The 20,039-nt window shown below is 39.5% G+C and overlaps 1 protein-coding gene and 1 long non-coding RNA gene across 2 annotated transcripts; both read right to left on the bottom strand.

The window, feature by feature from the left end:
* Positions 1–1,620: 1,620 nt before the first annotated feature.
* LOC119909512 lies at positions 1,621–3,605 on the bottom strand. The gene is made up of 4 exons (XM_038727766.1): positions 3,159–3,605; positions 2,583–2,912; positions 2,168–2,440; positions 1,621–2,037 (listed from the first exon to the last, which is right to left on the bottom strand). Exons 1-4 carry the CDS (start codon positions 3,217–3,219, stop codon positions 1,970–1,972), a joined length of 732 nt encoding a protein of 243 aa, XP_038583694.1. The 5' UTR covers positions 3,220–3,605; the 3' UTR covers positions 1,621–1,969.
* A 2,151-nt stretch (positions 3,606–5,756) lies between these two features.
* Positions 5,757–12,688, bottom strand: LOC119909513. The gene is made up of 2 exons (XR_005445467.1): positions 12,659–12,688; positions 5,757–5,850 (listed from the first exon to the last, which is right to left on the bottom strand). It is a non-coding gene; the product is annotated as an uncharacterized LOC119909513 (long non-coding RNA).
* Between the last annotated feature and the right edge of the window lie 7,351 nt (positions 12,689–20,039).

The following is a 20,039-nucleotide window of genomic DNA, read 5'->3' as shown; positions in this document are numbered from 1 at the left end:
ACCTTAAAATCAGGTCTGAAGAGTTAAATGCTCGTTCCTGTTAAATGAAGCTGAAATCCAGCTGCTGTGTTCTGAACTGGCTGCAGAAAATAAAGATTTTCACAACTGATGCAGGAAAAGACATTTTATAAAACTCAAAGCGGGGCGGCTGGGGCTCAGGAGGTACAGCGGGTTACCTGTTAATCGGAAGGTCAGCGGTTCAATCCCCGGCTCCTCTAGGCTGCATGTCAAAGTGTCCTTGGGCAAGATACTGAACCCTGAATTACCTCTGTATGAATGTGTGTGAATCTTAGTTTCTGTTTGAGCCATTAGGCTCAGTGTGTGAATGGTGAATGCAGATGTCATATAAAAGTGCTTTGAGTGGTCAAAAAGACTAGAAAGGTGCTGTACAAATATGGACCATTCACAGTGGACTTCCTGATATGAGATGAAATCAAGACTTAAATATTGTTGTTCAAAGTCAGAATGAAATAGAAACAGCTGAAAAAACACACAAACATTTCTCACACTGATAAATAAAAACAAAAACAGTCAACAAACAAAACCCAAAATGATCTTATGAGATTTTTGTTCTCTAAAGGCTTCAGCTACTCGTGTAAATGTGCTGTTATTTAACTGCAGTGGAGTCTTTTCTCTGATGAGCTGATGTTGATATGGAAGTTGTTGATCAGTGGAGTCTGACAGAGGCAGAAGGGTCTCCATCGTTTTCATAGTTCACCACACCATCATCTTCATCTTCATCATTATTCACCTGTGAAACACAAACAAACCCTCACTCTGGCGCAATGGATAAGACTATGCCTTTGGTGTGAGAGACCTGGGTTCAATCCCCCATTGTGAGCCATCCACCATTGTGTCACTGAGCAAGACACTTAACCCCTAGTTGCTCCAGAGGTGTTTGACCTCTGGCATGTATAGCAATTGTAAGTCGCTTTGGATGAAAGCATCAGCTAAATGAATAAATGTAAATTAATGTAACACATGGAGATATGAAATGATCTGAACGCATCGTCAGTGACTGTTACATGTTTCTGCCACTGAGAGAGGAAGTGTTTTTGTGGTAACAAAGGACATAAAGTCAAAGAAAATAAATATATAGTAAATAAAACCAAAAGTAGGCTACCCTAAACTGTCACATGTTCCTCCAGCTGACTGACCAAAACCAAACTATCTGTGTTGTTTAAAGCCGCTAGAGGTTAAGTGAGAATGGCGTCTTTGGAGGCTGTAGTTTGTGTTGGTGTTGTGATTAAATTGTCATGTTTATCTAATGTTTGCATCCATTTAATTTTTTATTGTAATATTCTTTTGTTTAATTTTTATATGCAATGAATCCTTTGAACTTTGCTGCTAAGGCCACTTCAGTACAACTCAGTGAGTCCTGTTTCTGTTTGTCTTCTTCTATCTATATCTACACTTCAGAATGAAGAACAGATGTCACAAACACTGGTTTGGTGTGTAAAGTACCAACTGTAAAAACATTATAAACTCACTGTGTTTTCATCCATCTGTGTTTTTGTCCCTGAAAAGAAAAGAGAAAGAGTCGACTTTAGTTTCCACAGTGAAAATCCAGCTTTATCAAAACTTCCTGTTTCTGAGTTTCATCTGTGAATGTTCTCACCTTTAGTTCTTGTCCAGATGTTGACTGCCACAACAATTATTATGAGTGCTGCTAAACCCACAGACACAATGATGAACCTCCAGAACGATTCTGAAAACATTAGAAACATTTTGACTGCACAGTTCAGTTCTGTTGGAAAGTGTCCTTGGTTGACGTGAATTTTATTATTGATAAAGATTTCATGCCAACACAAATCCAGACCTTTTAAAACTACTTCTATACTTCTAGTTTTCTAAAAAAAAATTGTTCCAGATTTAATCTCACATGTGTAGAGGAGTACCAAACATAGCCGAGTGACAATCATTCATAATGTAGACTTCACAAGGAAAGAGAGAGAGAGATGTAAGATGTTTAGTCACTACCTTGTTTTGTTTCATCATTTCCAGATGGTGTTTTGTTTTTCCCCTCTAATGTGCTTCCTTTAGATTTTGGTGAATACGATATGAAAGAACACAAGAAGATATGAAAAAATACCTCATGTTAACAAAATGAGAAAGAATAATGTTCTAATCCTAAACATTAAAATTCATCAAATAAAATCAAACCTACCTGTTTTCTCACATGAGGACTGGAGGTCAACGCTACACAGCAGCATCTGGCCACTCTTATTATCTGTCACTTTACACTTCAGTAACTCACAATAGTTTGACTTCTGGCTAAGAGGAGGAGTTGTAAAAACCACAGTGGCTGAACAGGAACCCTGTGATGTCAACATGTTGTTCTTATTACCCTCATACAACCACTCGACTGTGTGTCCACACCTTCCATATGTCAACATAGAGCAGATGAAGCCGACTGTATCATTGTTCTGATATTGTTCAACTGGTGAAGATGGAGATATTGTGAGAGAAAGACAACAAGAGTAAAGTTAACTTCATCACTGTGATCATAATTATTGTAATGTTTCAGTATATTGTTCTAACAAGACAGTTTGAGCTGAAAACATTATGATGGAAATACTCACTGTTAATAACAGACAGAAGAACCAGAGAGTCTGGACCTTGTTGTTGTCCTGATTTCTTGAACTGTCTGCAGGTGTAACGACCAACATCCTCGAATGTGACCTTCTTTATAACCAGAAAACAGTTCTCTGTAACACTCAGTCTGTCAGATTTAGATTTGGAAATCCCATTTTTCCCATGTGTAATCAGCTCTGTTGCTGCTGCCCCAATATCACGACTGACCAACCAGGAAGTCCCGTCACAATTATCCTGATTTTGTATCACATTTCCACAATGCAAAGTGACTTCATCTCCAACTCTGACAGTGAAGGAGAGGTTCTGCCCAGTTGCTGCTGTTGAAGATGATAGATAAATGTAAAAAATGAGCTGTGAGAGGAATATGGCTTTTATATTTATAGTTATGTGTGAGAATAACAAACAGTGTACAGTATTTTCCTTTTACAAGAATCCACTCAACTCACCAGGTTCAAAACAAACAGTAAACTTGGCTATCAAACTTTAAGGTTAGCTTCTTAAACACTATTAGTAATGTTTTGTAATGTTTATTTTATGCATGTATGTGTTTTGTGAATCCTTACCTGTAAACTGAAGCACGAGTATCACAAATAAAGACACGTTAATCCATCTGAATTGAACCATCTTGCTTCTCTCTCTCTTGTTCTCACGCCCTCAACTGTCTCTGAACTTGTGCGTCTTGAAGAGAGATGCGGGATCTACTTCCCGTTATTAAAGTGTTACTTCCTTATAGTGACTTGCATCTTTTTTCATTCTTTGTTGTTGAGTCCATCAGTTTTTCTCGTTTTCTTTCTTATAAATATTTTAACAGCAAGAAGAGCAACTGATGTCTTCGAGTTTTCAGCAAAACCAATAATGTGGAGGGAACCAGAGGCTCGTGGTCCAAAATCATGAAACTGGCGGAAAACAAATGTGATGTGGTGATGTAGTGGTTTAAGAATTGTTGGTTCCTCTTTGTAGCTTTGTAATGTTTTCTGAGAACTGAATGAGAAGTATTTTTTGTTAATGTGGTTAACAACAGCAGCTCTGGAAGGTTTACCTTCTAATCAGGCTCTCAGGAACAACCAACCAACACTCTGATGACACATGTTGCTCTCTGGACTCATTAGATTAGAATCAGCTTTATCATTATGCAGAGTACGGGTACACGCTAATGAAATGTAGTTTGCATCTAACCAGAAGTACAGAAGTGTTCATACAGATAAGTGCAGGAAGGGAGTACTACAGCATAAGTTATGCTATATCCTAGAATACTCTCTGAGGCCTTTTCAGTGTTTGTTGAGAGACAATGGTGATAATTTAACTTAAATACTGAATAGAGCCTTATAGTTCAGGCAGGTGCCAGTCAGTTTAATATCACATTACATGCAGCTTCCAGTCGTCCATATTAAAAGATTTGGTTGATAAATTGTTTCAGAACTGTTCATTATGATGTAATACTCACTGTAAATAACAGAAAAATGAAAGGAAAAGCTGACTGGCTGCTGAGAAGATGTGAGAGAAACATTGAAAATTTTAAGAAAGTAAAACACTTGACGTCTTGGTTAAATTTAGGTTAAGTAATAAATACTAATAACTCAGCTTTTTTAATGTTTCTGGTAGTTGTCGTGTAAATTGTATCTTGCTGGTGAGGGATTGAGCAAATAATTCAGTAACAACCAACCGTTGTCTTTTAAGAATTTATTAATAAAAGAATAAACAGAAGTACTAAAACACATATACAGCTGGTCCAGAGACCTGCCGCCTAGGGTGGCTTCAGGCGTCTGGCCCCGAGCAAAGGGATGCATAATCATTTACACAGTCTAGGTTTCTATGTTTTGGGGAACAGAGATCCTCTCTCAGCCTTGAATGATCATTCCAGGAGAGGAGAGGAACAACAAGAGAGGAAACACCAAAACAATCTGACGGCTCTGACTTAAACCCTAGTAAATGTGGACGGACTAACATAAGCAGTATAGGAGAGGAAAGGTTAAGGATAAAAACACAATACATATATATCTATAAGACATAATTATATTAGTAATAACAATAGTAATAATAATAGTAAAATAAATCATAAAAAGATTGAATATAAGAGGACACAATTTTCTGCCACAACAGTAGTCTGATAGATTTTCTATATATTCTTACCTGTTAAATGAAGCACCAGCATCAGAAATAAAAACACTTTAATCCATCTGAACTCAACCATCATGTCTCTCTGTCTCTCTTTTCTCTCTGCTTCTTCTACTTGTAAATCTACGAGTTGCTCCTTAAAGAAAAAAGTTGTATCTGTTTCCTGTAATTAGTCACTTCCTCATTGTGACTGTCCTTTCTTTTTCCTCTCATATGTCAGTTGTTGCTTTAATCAGCTGATCAGCTGAGGCTCCAGCAGAAGAAGAGGAAGCTTTCACGCTGCTGTAGGTCACTGCATCATCTTCATCATCACCATCTTTACCCAGAACCTGGAAAAGAGACAAACAGCACAACACAGAAATTACACAACATTAAATGAGAGAAGTGTTTTCATTCACTGCCATCATCACTAGAACCAATCAGACAGCTTACCCGGCCTTTACTGTTGGTCTTCCTGGTGTAGCTGATGGAGGCGTAGGAAACACCATCTTCAGGATCAGCCTACACAGAGAAGACAACATAATGTGCTGCTCACTAACATGTGGACTTGATTGTGTTCTGGTCTGTTCTGGTGTCGTCCAGCTGCATCATCAGACTCCCCACTTCTTCTCTTGCAGAAAGAACTTAGATTCAAGAGTCACTGTGTGTCTCATAGAGCTACATTTTGAACAACAAATCTAAAAACAGTGAGTGTAACTTTGTCCTGGGTGTAGTGTGAGATCTCACCGTGTCCTGACTGCTTTCTGGACTCACTGCAGGGTTTAAGCTCCGTCCCTGAAAACAACAAACAAACAGAGTCTACTTCCATGTGGTCAAACACTGGCTCTGTGAAGGCTGTTTAGATTTGGATGACTCTGTCAGAGAGCAGCTGATTCAGCTCTGTCATAACTGTAGAAACATTTGATTACTCAGCCGTAAAACTCACAGTGTTTTCATCCATCTGGGTTTTTTTTCCTGAAGAGACAAAAGAGAGTCGACTTTAGCTTCAACAATAAAAATCCAGGTTCATCAAAACTTCTTGTTTATAATATCTGTGGTTGCTCTCACCTTTAGTTTTCTTCCATATGATGAGTCCAACAACAATAACAATAGTTATTAAGAGTGCTGCAACTCCCACAAACACAATGATGAGCCATAAAGCTGGAAAGAAAAAAAAAATTGACAGAACAGATTTAGTTTAGATGGTAACATAGGTCCATGCGCATAGGATGTTTTTTTTATTAATTCTTGAAGTGTCTATTTTAAGATTCTGCCAGTTAACAGGCTGAAATAATGTACTATGGGGTTTATTTTTAACCCTTTATTATACTTATTGTCAACCTGAATCCGAAATAAACAGAAAACAGCGTAACTTTTGAAGCAAACAACATACAGAGACCAATAAGTAAATTTTTTCCACACAAATCTGACCCAAGGAATTCAGTTAAATGGTTACTGTTAGGATTCAAACACATCTTGACTCTATTTCAGGACAATAACAGTGCAAAATAGCAAAAAAAAAGACCACAGCTAAATATTTTCTTTTAATTAACCTCAGAGGGGACAACTTTTGTAAAAACTTTCCCCGTGGTAATTTTACTGCCTTCAGTGACATTAAGGTGGAGAGGGAATCATATCCACACAGTATTTGCATTAAGAGACTCTGAAGCAGCAACTTCACCCACAAATACCCTTCATACTGTAGACATTGGAGGTCTTGGTATGGATAAAACTGGGTTCATGAAAATTGTTATAAAAGATTAATAGATAACTTGGATTAGAGATTTAATTCCTTCACCTCAAAATTTACAATTTAAATTGTGTTACTGTGCAAAATGCTGACTGACAACAATAATAAAGTGGACAGCGATTATTAGTGTTGGAATATTAATATAATTTCAGTGCAAATGTTCTCTGCATTTGTCTGCAAAGTTACTTCCATTTTTGATAAATGTTTATCCTGCTGAAGGTCATGGGGGACAAGACAAATCTAATTGCATTAAATTTACCTGCTTGGACTTTAACAACAAGCTCTTGGTGTGAGATGACAGTGCTACCGAAGCTTTAGACAAACGCCAACAGAAATCACAAAATGACTCCTGGAAAGCATCAAACTGTGTGTGTTCAAGGATTTCCCAGTCATGTTTTTTCAGTACCAATCCTGATCTGAGTCTAAGTGCCCATGCAGACCTTTATCTCATGCATTTTCAAATTAATTATCTGCATAGTTTTTCCTTATGGCTACACAGTGCACCATAGTGTAAAATGCAGGGGGAGCAAAGTAAGCTTTCACTTCACACTACCATATGAAGGATATTTGTGACAAGATACCATTGATATTGGAGAGCTTGCGTATGGACACAACTGGCTTCATCAAAACTGTTCAGATTCATAGGTAACTAGGATCATTTACAAGCCTCAAACGCTTCTACGTGGTAAATCATCATCATCATCATCAATAAAGGACTCCCTACGCCTGCACAAATCTCAGACAGTTTGATCTGAATGTACTATACCTTCCTGTTTCCTAATCAGTGTATTTTCTGTGACAAGATAGAAACAAAGTTCAAGGGCAAAACTGAACATCTTACGAAGTTTCAGAGTTGGAATCACGAGTGGGGGCTAGTAAGAGATGTGATTGGGCCAGCCCAATGTCAGTACAGAAAATTACCCAATGGGCGACTGTCCATGCTTTATGGGATGATCTATGGCACGTTTTTTAAAAACAGTTAATATAAATAAATAATTTACGTTACACCAGCCCCAAACCGCATTTGCCTGGTATGCCAGATTACCAGTCCAGCCCTGATGGCGGACATGTTCCACACATGCGCAGTAGATTGGTTGTTGCCCTGGTAGCGGTAGTCGCCGTGTGGATCTGGTGCAGATATGACAAAAAACAGGAGGCACGCGGACGTCTGCGCAGACTCTATGCATACCCCCTCTGATGAAGACTTTTTCGTCACGTTGACTCTAGCGGACCCTCGCGTACTTGCACACACGGAAACTATAATCCTCGCATCAGGCTCCGCAGCCAAGTTAGCAACGCTTAGCAACAACAAATATGCAACGTCTTGTAAAGTTAGCAACAACAAATATGTAACGTCCTGTTGTGTACCAACAGTGTGGATTTGTGCATATATCAAATAATTTGGAGACTCAAAAATCCCTTCCCTCTCTCTCTCTGAGAAAAAGGAGGGGGTAGGAAAGTTTTCTTGGCCTTTTGACATGCAAAAACTAGAGACATCGCCTGGTGTTTGGTAAGAGTCTGCAGAGACTCAATCAGACATGCATCGCTTACGGATGCCGTAATGGTGTCAATAGACACTTAGCAGGACAGCAAAAGAAGTGTCCAATGCCTCTCCTTCTAGGGTGCCTCAAGACATCAAAGTACCGGATGTTTTAATTTTCAGCAAGGTTAATGACATTCCTTCATTTTATGTGTAACCAATGCTTTTTCCCAACACTTTCAGACACCTCCTTTAGAAATGATGATAAAGAAATGTCATCCTATACTCGATTAATTTTCCAGCTTGAATTTAAGGTTTAAAATGACTAAATTCCCCAGCTCCTGAGAAGATTGTTTTAGGATTAATCAGAGATATCGTCATGTAACCCAAGCTCCCCCAAGTGGAACAGAAGAAGTATTACAGGCTATCGTCTGAAATGTATAAATATCTCTTTATTTACCTGTCGATAATCTAATGCCATTCGTGTATCTTGCTTATATTCTCTAAGAATATGTAACAGCCAATAGCCTATATCCAGAAAGCTAAACTAAACGGACTCTGCCAGTCTGAGGCCGTTTTACCAGCAACCCGGCGGGGAGAAACACAAGCAGTAAGACCAAAACCCTGCACTCTGTGATCAGGGATGTCCCATAGTCTGTCAGTCCAGTATATTTAATCCTTGAAACTCCTGGACAAATTTAACCGAGTTATCATCTAATTGCGTTCATTAGCTGCCCGTATGAGTCAAATGCTCCACACAATAGAACCCCTTCTCATTGTTTAGCCATTGTTTATTTCTTTGATGTGTCACCTTAGTTAGTTAACAAACTTCACTGTCATCAAGGAATTGTGTGTATTGCCTCTCTCCAAGTCCCTGCCAAGAGAATTTACCCCTTCAATATAAGAATGACTGATTGATTTAAGATAATTGAGCGATTATTAGCTAACTGATCACTGGTGAATAATTGTATAATTATTAAAATGCTACCCAGAGGTCTGGAGACTCTGGGTTAATTAAAACTGCGGTGGTGCCCCGCAAAACGAGAGATTTATGGATTAATATTTTCTGAATATTAAAATTCATAATTGGGTATTAATACTCATAAATTTATTAAAACAGTGTAGTCATGCTACAGTCCGGTTAGACTTTCAAAATAAAACACTAGCATTTCGAAACATCGCCATTTTGAAACGGCACGTTATTAAAGTCGTGAAACGTTGCACTTTGGTTTGGTTTAGGCAAACAAAACTCTAACAAAACTAAACAAAACTACTGAAATAAAAATTATTAACTATTTGTGTTTGAATTGTTATGTCTATTCTTATTTTATGAGATTTATTACAGGTGGATGGGCCCCTGTGAATGTGGTTGCCAACTGCCAAGGTCTGCTAAGGGTGTAGCGGTTGTCCCTGTTTTTTGGCTGTAAGATTTTCCTCAGCTTGTTAACCATTTTTTCCCCCTTTTAGTGTTCTGCCAGATGGACAGGGTGGTGGATTGTGGGAACCCCTTTCCCCTTCAATGCATGTGGTGGTGGGTATGACAGCTGTGTGTGCATGCTTTACTTAGTTTTATTGTGTGATGTTTGTGTGTGTCTTGCTGTGTCTAGGTGGCTGCACACCAGTGTGAGTGGTGGTGTCAAGGCACCTGGGTGCCCCCCCAGGTCTGGCCCCTGTTGATGCTGAGGTGTTTGTAACTGTGCTCTTATCCCTTAGCATCTCTGGCAGTATTGGCATCTACATCTTATTTTTTTATTAATTGTTTAAATAAATCTTCTGGTCAAAACTCATGTCTTCGAATTTTATTAATTGTGGAAAACCCATGGCATCTAGTAATTGAATATTTGGGGATTTGAACCCCTCACTATTTGCCTCGGTTACATATCATATGCCTACGTTTACGGTCAAACTGACGCTACAGGGCTTCCCCCACTGCGTTGAACTATGACACGATAGGGTTCCCTAGTGCGTTACAAACTGTTGCCGATGGGTCTTGACCGTCTATGATTATTGTAGACTCTTTGTTCTGAGGGGGGCCATAGAGGGTCCAAGGTCTGTGTTACAGGGGCACAGGGGGGATCCACTTGCAGAAAGTAAACATGCATAAACTCTGCATCCATTTTCATTTGCCAACATGGCAAGACTGTCTATATAGACATAATTCTGCTCCTAAAGATCTAGTCTGGACAAAATGGGACTTATGTTGACCAAGCAACGGAGACTGTTGTGCTCATATCATTACAGAGACCTGCCCTATCAACATCATCAAGCACTCAGCAGGTGGTCCATATTCCGAGCTGTGAGCGCAAGACTCCGGCAAGATGAGGAAGTGAACTGTTTTACATCAATGATGCTTTGTGCACAAACGCAGTCAAGGTGGACTCAATCCATCCCAAATATCAGACGGTTTATTGTGCAGATGAAACCATATTATCTGGTTGCTGCTGTTTACCCCAGATGCAAATTCAAAAAATGCTCTGTGGAATGTTCGGGGTTTTTACGTGTAGGCCTATGTATATAAATAGCCTAAGGGCCTGTGTCCACCAAAGTGTTTTTTTACCAGCTGAAAACTCCTAGCTGGGAGCGCTAAGCAAGCCCGCATTAATGCAGCGGCTTACTGGGGCTGAAGCCCCGTGCTCGTCTCACGAACAAGCCCGCCCCTGCCAAAGTTGAATTGACTTGAACTTTCTGTAGCCTACGCAACGCGCAGCACAAAAAGAAGATGGATGAGACACTGATCCTCGCCATCTGTGACTTCCCTGAAATATATGTGTTCACTAAACAGTTGGGACATTAACTGGAGGGCGTTTGCATGACTAGATTTATCAGCTATATGAATAATAAAATATAGCTATATATCAACTAACGTTACTTTAAGCGAGGCTATGGAGGTATACAGTGGCACACAGAAGCCGTTGCCGTGGTTACTATCTATTGACTGCCTTCCGTTTACTTGCGGAGCGCTTGTCTTGGTGTCTGTTCACAAGAGAAGCGCAGAGCGACCTCGCGGGGTCAGGTGACTTCGCAGATGGAGTGCGCTTCCCGTGTGAAAAGGCCTTAAAGCGGGCCTGGCGCCAGGGTGTGTTTTTGAGGCGCAGCATTGTTGCAATGATACATAAAATCCATGGTTGCAAGTAGTTCTACCCAACTTTACTGGATATAAAAATGTCAACACAGAGTAGAGGACTAGCTCTGGCCCTTGCTCTGTATGAAGAGACGCCGGAAGCAGGTAGAGACAGAGGACGGACTCGAGTACGTTTGGTCCAAGAGCTGATGTTAGATCAGCCCTGTTCCAGGATAGTAACCGTTGTAACGGTGTGGTATTTGTCTCGCCTCTCCTCTATTGTGATTGGACAGCTAGGTAAAAAGTGACAGTGACGAGCGCAGCGTCTTTCCCAAAGTTGAACATTTTTGTACTCTACTTTTCCATGAAGCTCAGCGCCTTGTCATGCTGCTGGCGTTTTTACCAGCGCTTCCATTGCAAGGAATTAAAAAAAGCGCTTTGGTGGACACTAACGGTATATATCTTGTTTTATTTTATATGTTACCATATTTGAATATAGGCCTACACTTGTGTGTAGCATGAAAGTACTACAAATTTAATTTTGTTATGCAGCCTTGTGCTGGATAATGACTAATAAACAACCTTGTATAGAGTGGTAACTTTTGGGTAGGCTACATGATCATTAAAACAAATGCTGTTGCAGATATATTTTTTCAAACCGCCTGTTGCCCTAAAGAAGTCCTATGGCTTTCAATTATTGTGATAGATATAGCCCTAAACATATATGACAATGGGCCTAATAATATAAAACATTGCCAATAAACATGCATTCTAGACTTATTCTAAAATAGTCTTTTCCTGTGTGATACAGGTCAGTTTTGCAGTCCCTTCAAGAGAGCATGCGGCTCCCACGTGTGTTTGTTGACCCGCAGAGAATCATTTTAGTTATATGCTAATTACATTACATTACATTTACATTTACTGTTTTGGCAGACACTTTTATCCAAAGCGACTTTATTAAGCATATTATTATATTAGATAGGTTGTTCATATTTTGACTGTTTTTCTATTCTCTATCATGATGAAAATCAAGATCAAGCGAGCTTTTGCCCTTCTGTCCTCCCTGAGCTGCCTTCCGTTTGACAGGCATGCCTCCCGAGTTATTGACTGTTGCAGTAGCGTACTTTGTCTTTCTTTTTATTTCCTCTTCTAAAGTGTAAATTGTATGAACCAAACACCTGGGCAAATTGGCAAACCGTGAAACCTATTTTGGTAATAAACCTAGGTTCTGATAATATGAAATATTGTAAATGACAATAAAACATTAAATAGTACAGTACAAATAAATAAAAACAATTTTAAAGAAACAGGCCTACAATGATAGCTTCAGTGTTTAATTCAAATGGCGTTCACACCAGAAATAAATCGTTCCAGAATTCACTTGACAGCATCCTAGACCACCTCATTGAGGTGGAGCAGAGAGCGGTTTGTTTGATACACACCAAAGTTCAAGTCCAGCGTTCACACCAACCCAAACAAACCGCACCAAGGGGTTAAACACTCCAGGGTTTGGTTCAACCGGAATAAACAAGGTCGGTGTGAAAGTAACCTTAATTTAAGAGGCTTTTTACATTTATTTTTGCCATAAAAAAGAAAAAGTTAAATAATGAAATTTAGCATGGGGAGAGAAAGAGGCTGACAGGAAACAGAGAGACTCCAGAGAAAGATGAGTTACTACCTTGTCGTTCTGTTGAAGGGTCATTGGTTGTAACTGATTTTGTGTTTTCTGGTGTTGTTGTTGTTGTTTGTGCGTCACCTGCATGAATGAAATAACACAACCCAAGAAACTGTTGAGTTAGAAAATCCCTCATGTTTACCATCTGCTGTCACTAAATGAGAAAGAATGATGTCATCTTAAAAAGTCATCAAATAAACAAATGTTTTGGTGGTTTTAGTCATCTTGAACAGCTCAGCATATTCTCACCTGTTTTCTCACCTGAGGACTGAGGGCTGAAGGTGAACAGCTGCACTTTTCCAGAGGAACCATCTGTCACTTCACACTTCAAGTTAGACTTTGATTTGTAACTAAAATGAGAATCCAGGAAAGACACAGTGGCGTAGCAGACAGACTGTGATGTCTTCATGTCTTTGTTATCTTTGTCCACATCTTTACCCTCATACAGCCACTTCACTGTGTGACTACAGAACTGTTCATTTTCAACACAGAGCACCACAATGTCACCTCATCAGCGTCCTTACGTTCAGTCACTGGTGAAGATGGAGATATTGTGAGAGAAAGACAACAAGAGTAAAGTTAACTTCATCACTGTGATCATAATTATTGTAATGTTTCAGTATATTGTTCTAACAAGACAGTTTGAGCTGAAAACATTATGATGGAAATACTCACTGTTAATAACAGACAGATAAACCTGAGAGTCTGGACCTTGTTGTTGTCCTGATATGAACTGTCTGCAGGTGTAACGACCAACATCCTCGACTGTGACCTTCTTTATAAACAGAGAACAGTTCTCTGTAACACTCAGTCTGTCTGATTTAGATTTGGCGTTTTCACCAATCTGCCCAAGTTAACCAGCTCTACTGTGATCTGCTTCCTGAACCAACAAAGAGCCATGTAGTATATTCACATTTTGCTGACCGTCTATCACATTTTCACAAGGCAAAGTGACTTCATCTCCAACTCTGACAGTGAAGGAGAGGGGAAGTTTTCAGCTGCTGCTGTTGAGAAAATGATGAAAAATAAAGTGAAATGAGAAAATGTCTGTTATGTTCATAGTTAGTGACGATTATTTCTTTATCCTTAGTTTCCAAGAGTTCACTAAACTCACCACATTAGAAACAACAGATTTGGTTTTCTTAGTTAAATCAAATGTAGCTAATAAAGAATCTTTAATAATATTGATCAAGTTATTTTTTACAATGTGCCTTCCATTTATATATGTGATATATGTATTCTTACCTGTAAACTGAAGCACCGCTGTAAGAAATAAAGAAATCCATTTGAACTCAACCATCATGATTCTCTGAGTCTCTCCTTCTTCTGTCTCTTGTTCTCGTGCTCAGAACTGTCTGAGTTTCTAAACTAGTGCTTTAGTAGAGACGCTGTCAGTGACTGAAGAGACTCCAAATTATTATATAGCAATATCAGATGCTGCCGTCAGTAAAGATGTCAGAGGTCAGAGGACGCTGTAGTCTCACGCAGATCCTGTAAAACTGAAATGAGCGAGTAAAGACAACAAAGTCACTAATTACAAGAGGAATATGTTTCTGGATGCATCTAACGCTGAAACAAACAACAATATTAGGACTCAAGTTCACGCTTTGTCCAGTCACATGGTGTAGTTGTAGAAAAAGAGAAGTTGAAGGTGTGAAGATTGTTAGTTAAGATAAATGTTTGCAATGATGCAACTTGTTTTCTTCAGATAGTGTTTATTAGAAAACAGACAGGATCCATGGTGATGTTTGACAGCACACATGAACAGACAGGTGAAGAGTCAAACTCCTCTCCCACCAGAATCTGACTCCTGATGTCCATGGTGCAATATGGTGATACTGTAGCAGCTGCTGAAGAACACAGATAAGATGATATTTTACTGCTCTGAGATCTGCTGGTTCCTCATTTTATCTTTGCATTTTTTTCCCGGAGAATTGAAGCTCAGCAGAAGTTTTATCAGGAAGATGTATTTCATGTTTTCTCTTTTACATACCCTCGCTTCCTTTTTTCTGTTAAATCTCAATCAACTGATTAAAGGCGTTCATTCTTTCAGTTAAACCAATCAGAATTTGCCACAACCTCTGTGAGCCAATCATATTGTTGCTGTCAAACTTTCAAACTGTCTTTTCTCTCCTGGAGGACCCCGACCAGATAAAAGACTGCAGCATCACTCCAGCTCCAGGCCTCCCTCCCTCTCTCGCTCCACCAGCTGGTGGATCAAGCAGTTGTCAGTATTCACCACCTCCTGTTCAACACATTTCTGCTCCAACTGGTCCCCCCTCTGGGCCTGCTCAGGGCTGCAAAAGGACCAAGAAATCAGGTCCTCCTCAGCCTAAGAGGAGAAAGACCTCTTATCCTTCTCATTCTCCTTCTCACCCAGCCTCATCTGCTTCTTTAGGTCACTCTGACAACACCCTCATCTAATTTCATCACCCAGGCCTCCTTGTTACAGCCTGTCTCTGTGTTCAACCAGCCCCTCACATCCACTCTGACTCGAGCTGCTCAACATTCACTGGCCTCTGCCGTCACAGTTCCTCCACCAGGTAGGTCACACATCCCTCTCACATTTCTTAAACTCTCCTGTTCCTTTTCATGTTAATTACTCTTTAAGCCTCTGTTTTTCAATGAAGTCTCTCTGGATTGAACTGAACCGGAAGTGTTTTGGTGAGAAAACCTCAACCAGCACATGTTGCAGTTTGCTGTGTTTCTGTTTTGTTCCGGCTTTATTGCTGAAACATGTGTTACCTATGACAGAAATACAGTTATTGGAAAAGGAAGCCGGCTTTTGGATTTAAGAGCAGCGGATCTTAGACGATCACCAGGCAGATCAGCCGGACCAGGCACCACTGCGGGTGCAGTGATCACCCAGAGGAAAGAAAAGAGGGCCAGGACAGCCATGTAGACCCAGCTTGGACTTAAAGCTGTTCCTGAAGGTCTGTCTGGACAAAATGGGACTCATGTAGGACAAGCAACGGAAATCAGAGACTGTTGTGCCCACATCTTAACAGGGACCCGTCCCATCCAGGGTTCGAGTTACGTGCTCAGGTCTAAGCTCCCATGGAAGCAGTAAAATCATGCACCTGTGGGGGTCACTAATTCATTATTTTGAATCACAAATAATGTATTTTGTATTTCTTTAGTATTATTTACATTAACGAGATAAACAGGCTAAAATGAACATGTTTTCCAAATATGCTGCGCACCACATGACCACAGGATGGCTGCACTTCTCCACCAGGCAGCCACCTAACTGTAATGCAGGATGAGACCTACTGTATTAGACTCTGTCTGACTGCTGCTTGGTTGTTTTGTATTATTGGCTTTATGATACATCCTCCAATTAGAAGAACAATACACATGATAATCTGCTTGCTACTGTGTGCTGGCGGCTAGCAGTGTGTAAAATAATCACACTTGATGATGATTAGTTATATCAGAGACCCCCACAAAGCTCGGATCATAACTAACCTGGCCCCATGAACGTCCTTGATCAGTCCGTACCAAGATGAGTGGATATGATATATGATGTTTTACATCAGTGAGGCCTTCAGTTGGCCTTCTATATTATAAGTTTATATGTTTTTATACACATTTAATTATCTATTAAGTTCTGCATGTGTAGCATGAAGGGACTATTTCTTTTCATTATACAACCTTGTGTATAATGATAAATAAACTACCTTGTACCCTGTAACAGCAGCAGAGTTCTGCAGGTTTTACCCTCTAATGACCAGATAAACATCAGAAACACGAGGATCACAGCAACAGACAGTCGACCCTTTAATAGGACATAAAACAAAGACTCGCTTATTGAATCCTGTTGAAAACTACTTTAACTCCTGGAAGGTTTGGGGTCACTGACACTAGTTGCAACAAACCGTTCAAACATTGATGAGCGTCCTGACTGAACTTAGGTTAGAGCATAAATTAATATCAGAATCATAAATTAAACTTTCTAAAGATTTAATTATTTTGCTTTTAGGCCTAAATGCCTTTAAACAACTAACTTACACTGTTGGACATAAATATAGATTAAATGCTACCGAAATTATATAAATGACCATGTAAATGCTATCATTTATTTGAAAGCTGATTTTGTTTGTCTCCTTGTTTCTGCAAATGAAACATGACTCATGCCTTTTTTACAGTCTGCAGTACAGTAAGCATTTTCTCAATGTAGGGTCATGTCAACGTTTATGGTATTTTACCTTGGGCACGATGGATGCTTAAATACACATGAAGATTTCTCTGAACAGACATCACAAATCACAGATTATTTTTACTCATATGTGTCATTTACACTGGTAACATTTTTTTGAAATGGCTGATTTCATCCCCATCACTTTTTAAAAACATTTGTTTTTGTCACCAGAATGCAGGAAATTAAGTGTTTAATGCTCCAAATTTCTGAGGGAGGACCTGTAGACCCCCGCTCATTTATTTCAGCATTTCATGTTTCTTCAAAATAGTGTTAAAATCTTCTCGTCCAGTTTTCGTGTATCATCACTAAAGTTGGGTGTTTTATGATACCAGTACCAAAACCAGTACCCTTAAGGTGATACTGATACCGATAGAGTACTTCATTCGATCCCTTGCATAAAATGCCACCTGTTGAAGCCATAGTAGTTGATTGGTAGCCTATTATTACTTTTATTATTGTTCTGGACAATCAAGGTTATCTATTTTATTTTTTTCTTGTTTCAAATAACTGTTACATAAAATTATTGGGAAATTGTATCAGATCCTCATCATCCTAATAAGGTCATCCTAATGGGTAGTATGTACGGGGAAAGACTACAGCTTGGGAGTTTTTTATATTTGAATGAGAGGGGAGTAAAATAGTTTAGTGACCAAATAAGTTGTGGGAAACAAATTTAAGATAATGGTTTGTAACATATGTTTAAAGTAAACAACAGAGAATTATTGTGTTAACTTTCTATCATTAAACTAAAAACCTAAAAAAGATCTCCGTGAGTGTTTTTTCCTTTATTGGTGAGACGCAAACCTCCAAAACAGTCACAAGTATAAAACGATTAAGGAGTCTGTTTAAACAGGTCAGTAAACAACACTAAAGAGTCTAAGCAAACAGAGGAAAAGAGAGGCTGCACGTCCAGCCGATCAAACCAGCTACACCTGAAGCAGCTGCAGCTGCAGCCGGAGGCTCCCTGAGTAAAATCAGCTGATCGCTGCTGTGCCTCAAATGTGTTCGATCGATCAGTGACAAGTGTCAAAAGATGACCGAGAGACAGGGACCAAGAGAGGAAGGGGCCCCCCAGAATTTTCTTCTGCACCCCTGGACCTGCTAACAGAATAGTTCAAGGATCTGGTCCACATTTGTACCAAACGCTTCCCCCCAGGTGTCTCAGTAACCCTCCCTGATCGGAGTGGACAGGCTGAACTCCTTTTAACCAGTTAGGAGTTTTAATCAGTGTGAGGTGTGGCCCTGTGCTAATGTGTAGCAGAGTGGAATTACTCACCGAGCTCAGGAGGAGGAAGAAACAAGGAAACAATAGGAGACTTTCTCTATGTACCTTTGAGCAACAGGCCCAAAGGAAATTTTTATAAATTTCAGTTTACACAAAAGCTAAAAAGGTCCCAGTGAAAGAAAAAGGACAGAGGAATGAGTATTATAATACCAAAAGCTACAGCTTACATAGATTAACAGACAGGATGTGACAGTATACTTCGGATGCTCAACGCTTGCTGGGATTGGTTGATCTCTAGTGTCCATGCAGACATGTCCTTTTGTGATTGGACGTCCTACACTGTTCACTCAGACAAAGCATGTCAAGTACTCTGTGATTGGATGTTTTCTGGCGCGCATTCTGTCCACGCGTGATCAGGTATCTTTTAATACATGCGGTTAATACATGCCTGTCTGTCTTCCTGCCTTTTCACAGAGGGCCCCATGTATGGCTTCCTTTTGACATTCAGAAATAGCTCCCATCTCACCCACATACCTGCAACGTCCTCTCTACTTAGTCCAAACTAAGTTTTAAAGTGAGCTTAGCAATAAATCATCATAAACTGAATCAATCAATCAGTAAGCACAGCTGATCACATTACAATACATCAATCAATCAATACATCTATCATAAGTAATACAGTCGTTAGAGGCAACACTAGTTGATACTGTTAGATTTTAACTTTCTTTTTACTTAAATCAGTCGACTACTAAATCATTAAATCAATCATGATTAGGGAAATTGGTAATTTAACATCCTCAATTTTCATCATAAGCTAAATAAACTCTATGCTATCTGCAGGTTGGAGGCTCACTTCCTGTGAGTCTTTGAATGTAGGCTCTTGTGGTGAAGTAGTAGACTACTAGGGGGGGGGGGGAGAGACCCAGGTTCAATCCCCCACGGTGACACATCCACCTTTGTTACCCTGAGCAAGACACTTAACCCCTGGTTGCTCCAGAGGCGTGTGACCTCTGACATATAAACCAATTGTAAGTCGCTTTGGATAAAAGAAATCTGTCTTTTTTGTCATACTTTTCATCATTAAGTGCTAAAAGTAAAGATCATCTTAAGCCAGCAGTAATATTGGTCTTAGCATGCTAAGCTAACCTTAGCTGAGCATTAGCATAGGACTTTTAGCATTAGCATTACCTTTAGCATATGGGCTAGCATCAATGGACACATAGCTTGTCATTTCATGTCCTTTCATTTCAGTTCATTTAAGTACTATTCGGAAGAGTTGAAATCATGGTTAGATAAATACAACACATACACAGCTCATTTCAAGTCATTTATTTTAGCTCATTGGATTTACCCAAGGTCATCCAAATGTTTGTATGTTTTATTCACCTGTTCTCATCCTCAAGCAGGGATCTGGGCCGAAGTGGCAAACAGGAAGTGATGGAGTGTGGAGTCATTTATAGGGGGGAAGACCTGGAATGGTCCAAATGTGAGCCAGTACAGAGGGGTGTACTGGAGTACCTTAAGTTGCTGTTTTAAACAAAGAAGCTTTGTTTAGCATGTAAAATTTAATTTCCGGTTTTATAGTCGATATATTGTGTATTGATGTAGCCAGAAATGTTTTGGACTGTTGAGGTAACATAATGGTGTTTAATTGATTGTCAATTAACTTTGGTTTGTCTTGTAGGAGGGGCTTCTGGTATAAAGGAAGGAGGCAGAGGCTCCTCTTGAGAGAACAGCTTTGGCCTGGAAGGGCACATGTGCTAGAGACCATAGTCAAAGGCCTGATATAGGTTTTTTTGTTTGTGTTGTTTAATATCAGTTTGTGATGATAATTTGAGTAGTTTATACTTACTGTAGTTTCCTTGTTGTGTTTTTGTTAATTTTTGATATATTTTTGCAATAATTCACTTGCACAATTGCGCTTTCCACATATCTGGTGAAAAAATAAATTGAAGCAC

Source organism: Micropterus salmoides, unplaced genomic scaffold (genome assembly GCF_014851395.1).
Source record: "Micropterus salmoides isolate LMB-PRFRI ecotype aquatic unplaced genomic scaffold, ASM1485139v1 Ms_hic_scaffold_18, whole genome shotgun sequence".
Taxonomy (NCBI): domain Eukaryota; kingdom Metazoa; phylum Chordata; class Actinopteri; order Centrarchiformes; family Centrarchidae; genus Micropterus; species Micropterus salmoides.
The sequence above is the reverse complement of the archived record's forward strand: the minus strand, read 5'-3'. Positions and strand labels throughout refer to the sequence as shown.

Bases quoted from the DNA above. Each gene is read 5' to 3' on its own strand.
- LOC119909512 (XM_038727766.1), bottom strand. From the start codon at position 3,219: ATGGTTCAATTCAGATGGATTAACGTGTCTTTATTTGTGATACTCGTG. The intron at 2,913-3,158 runs GTAAGGATTCAC...CATCTTCAACAG, and splicing joins ACTCGTGCTTCAGTTTACAG to CAGCAACTGGGCAGAACCTC. The intron at 2,441-2,582 runs GTGAGTATTTCC...CATCTTCACCAG, and splicing joins TCTTCTGTCTGTTATTAACA to TTGAACAATATCAGAACAAT.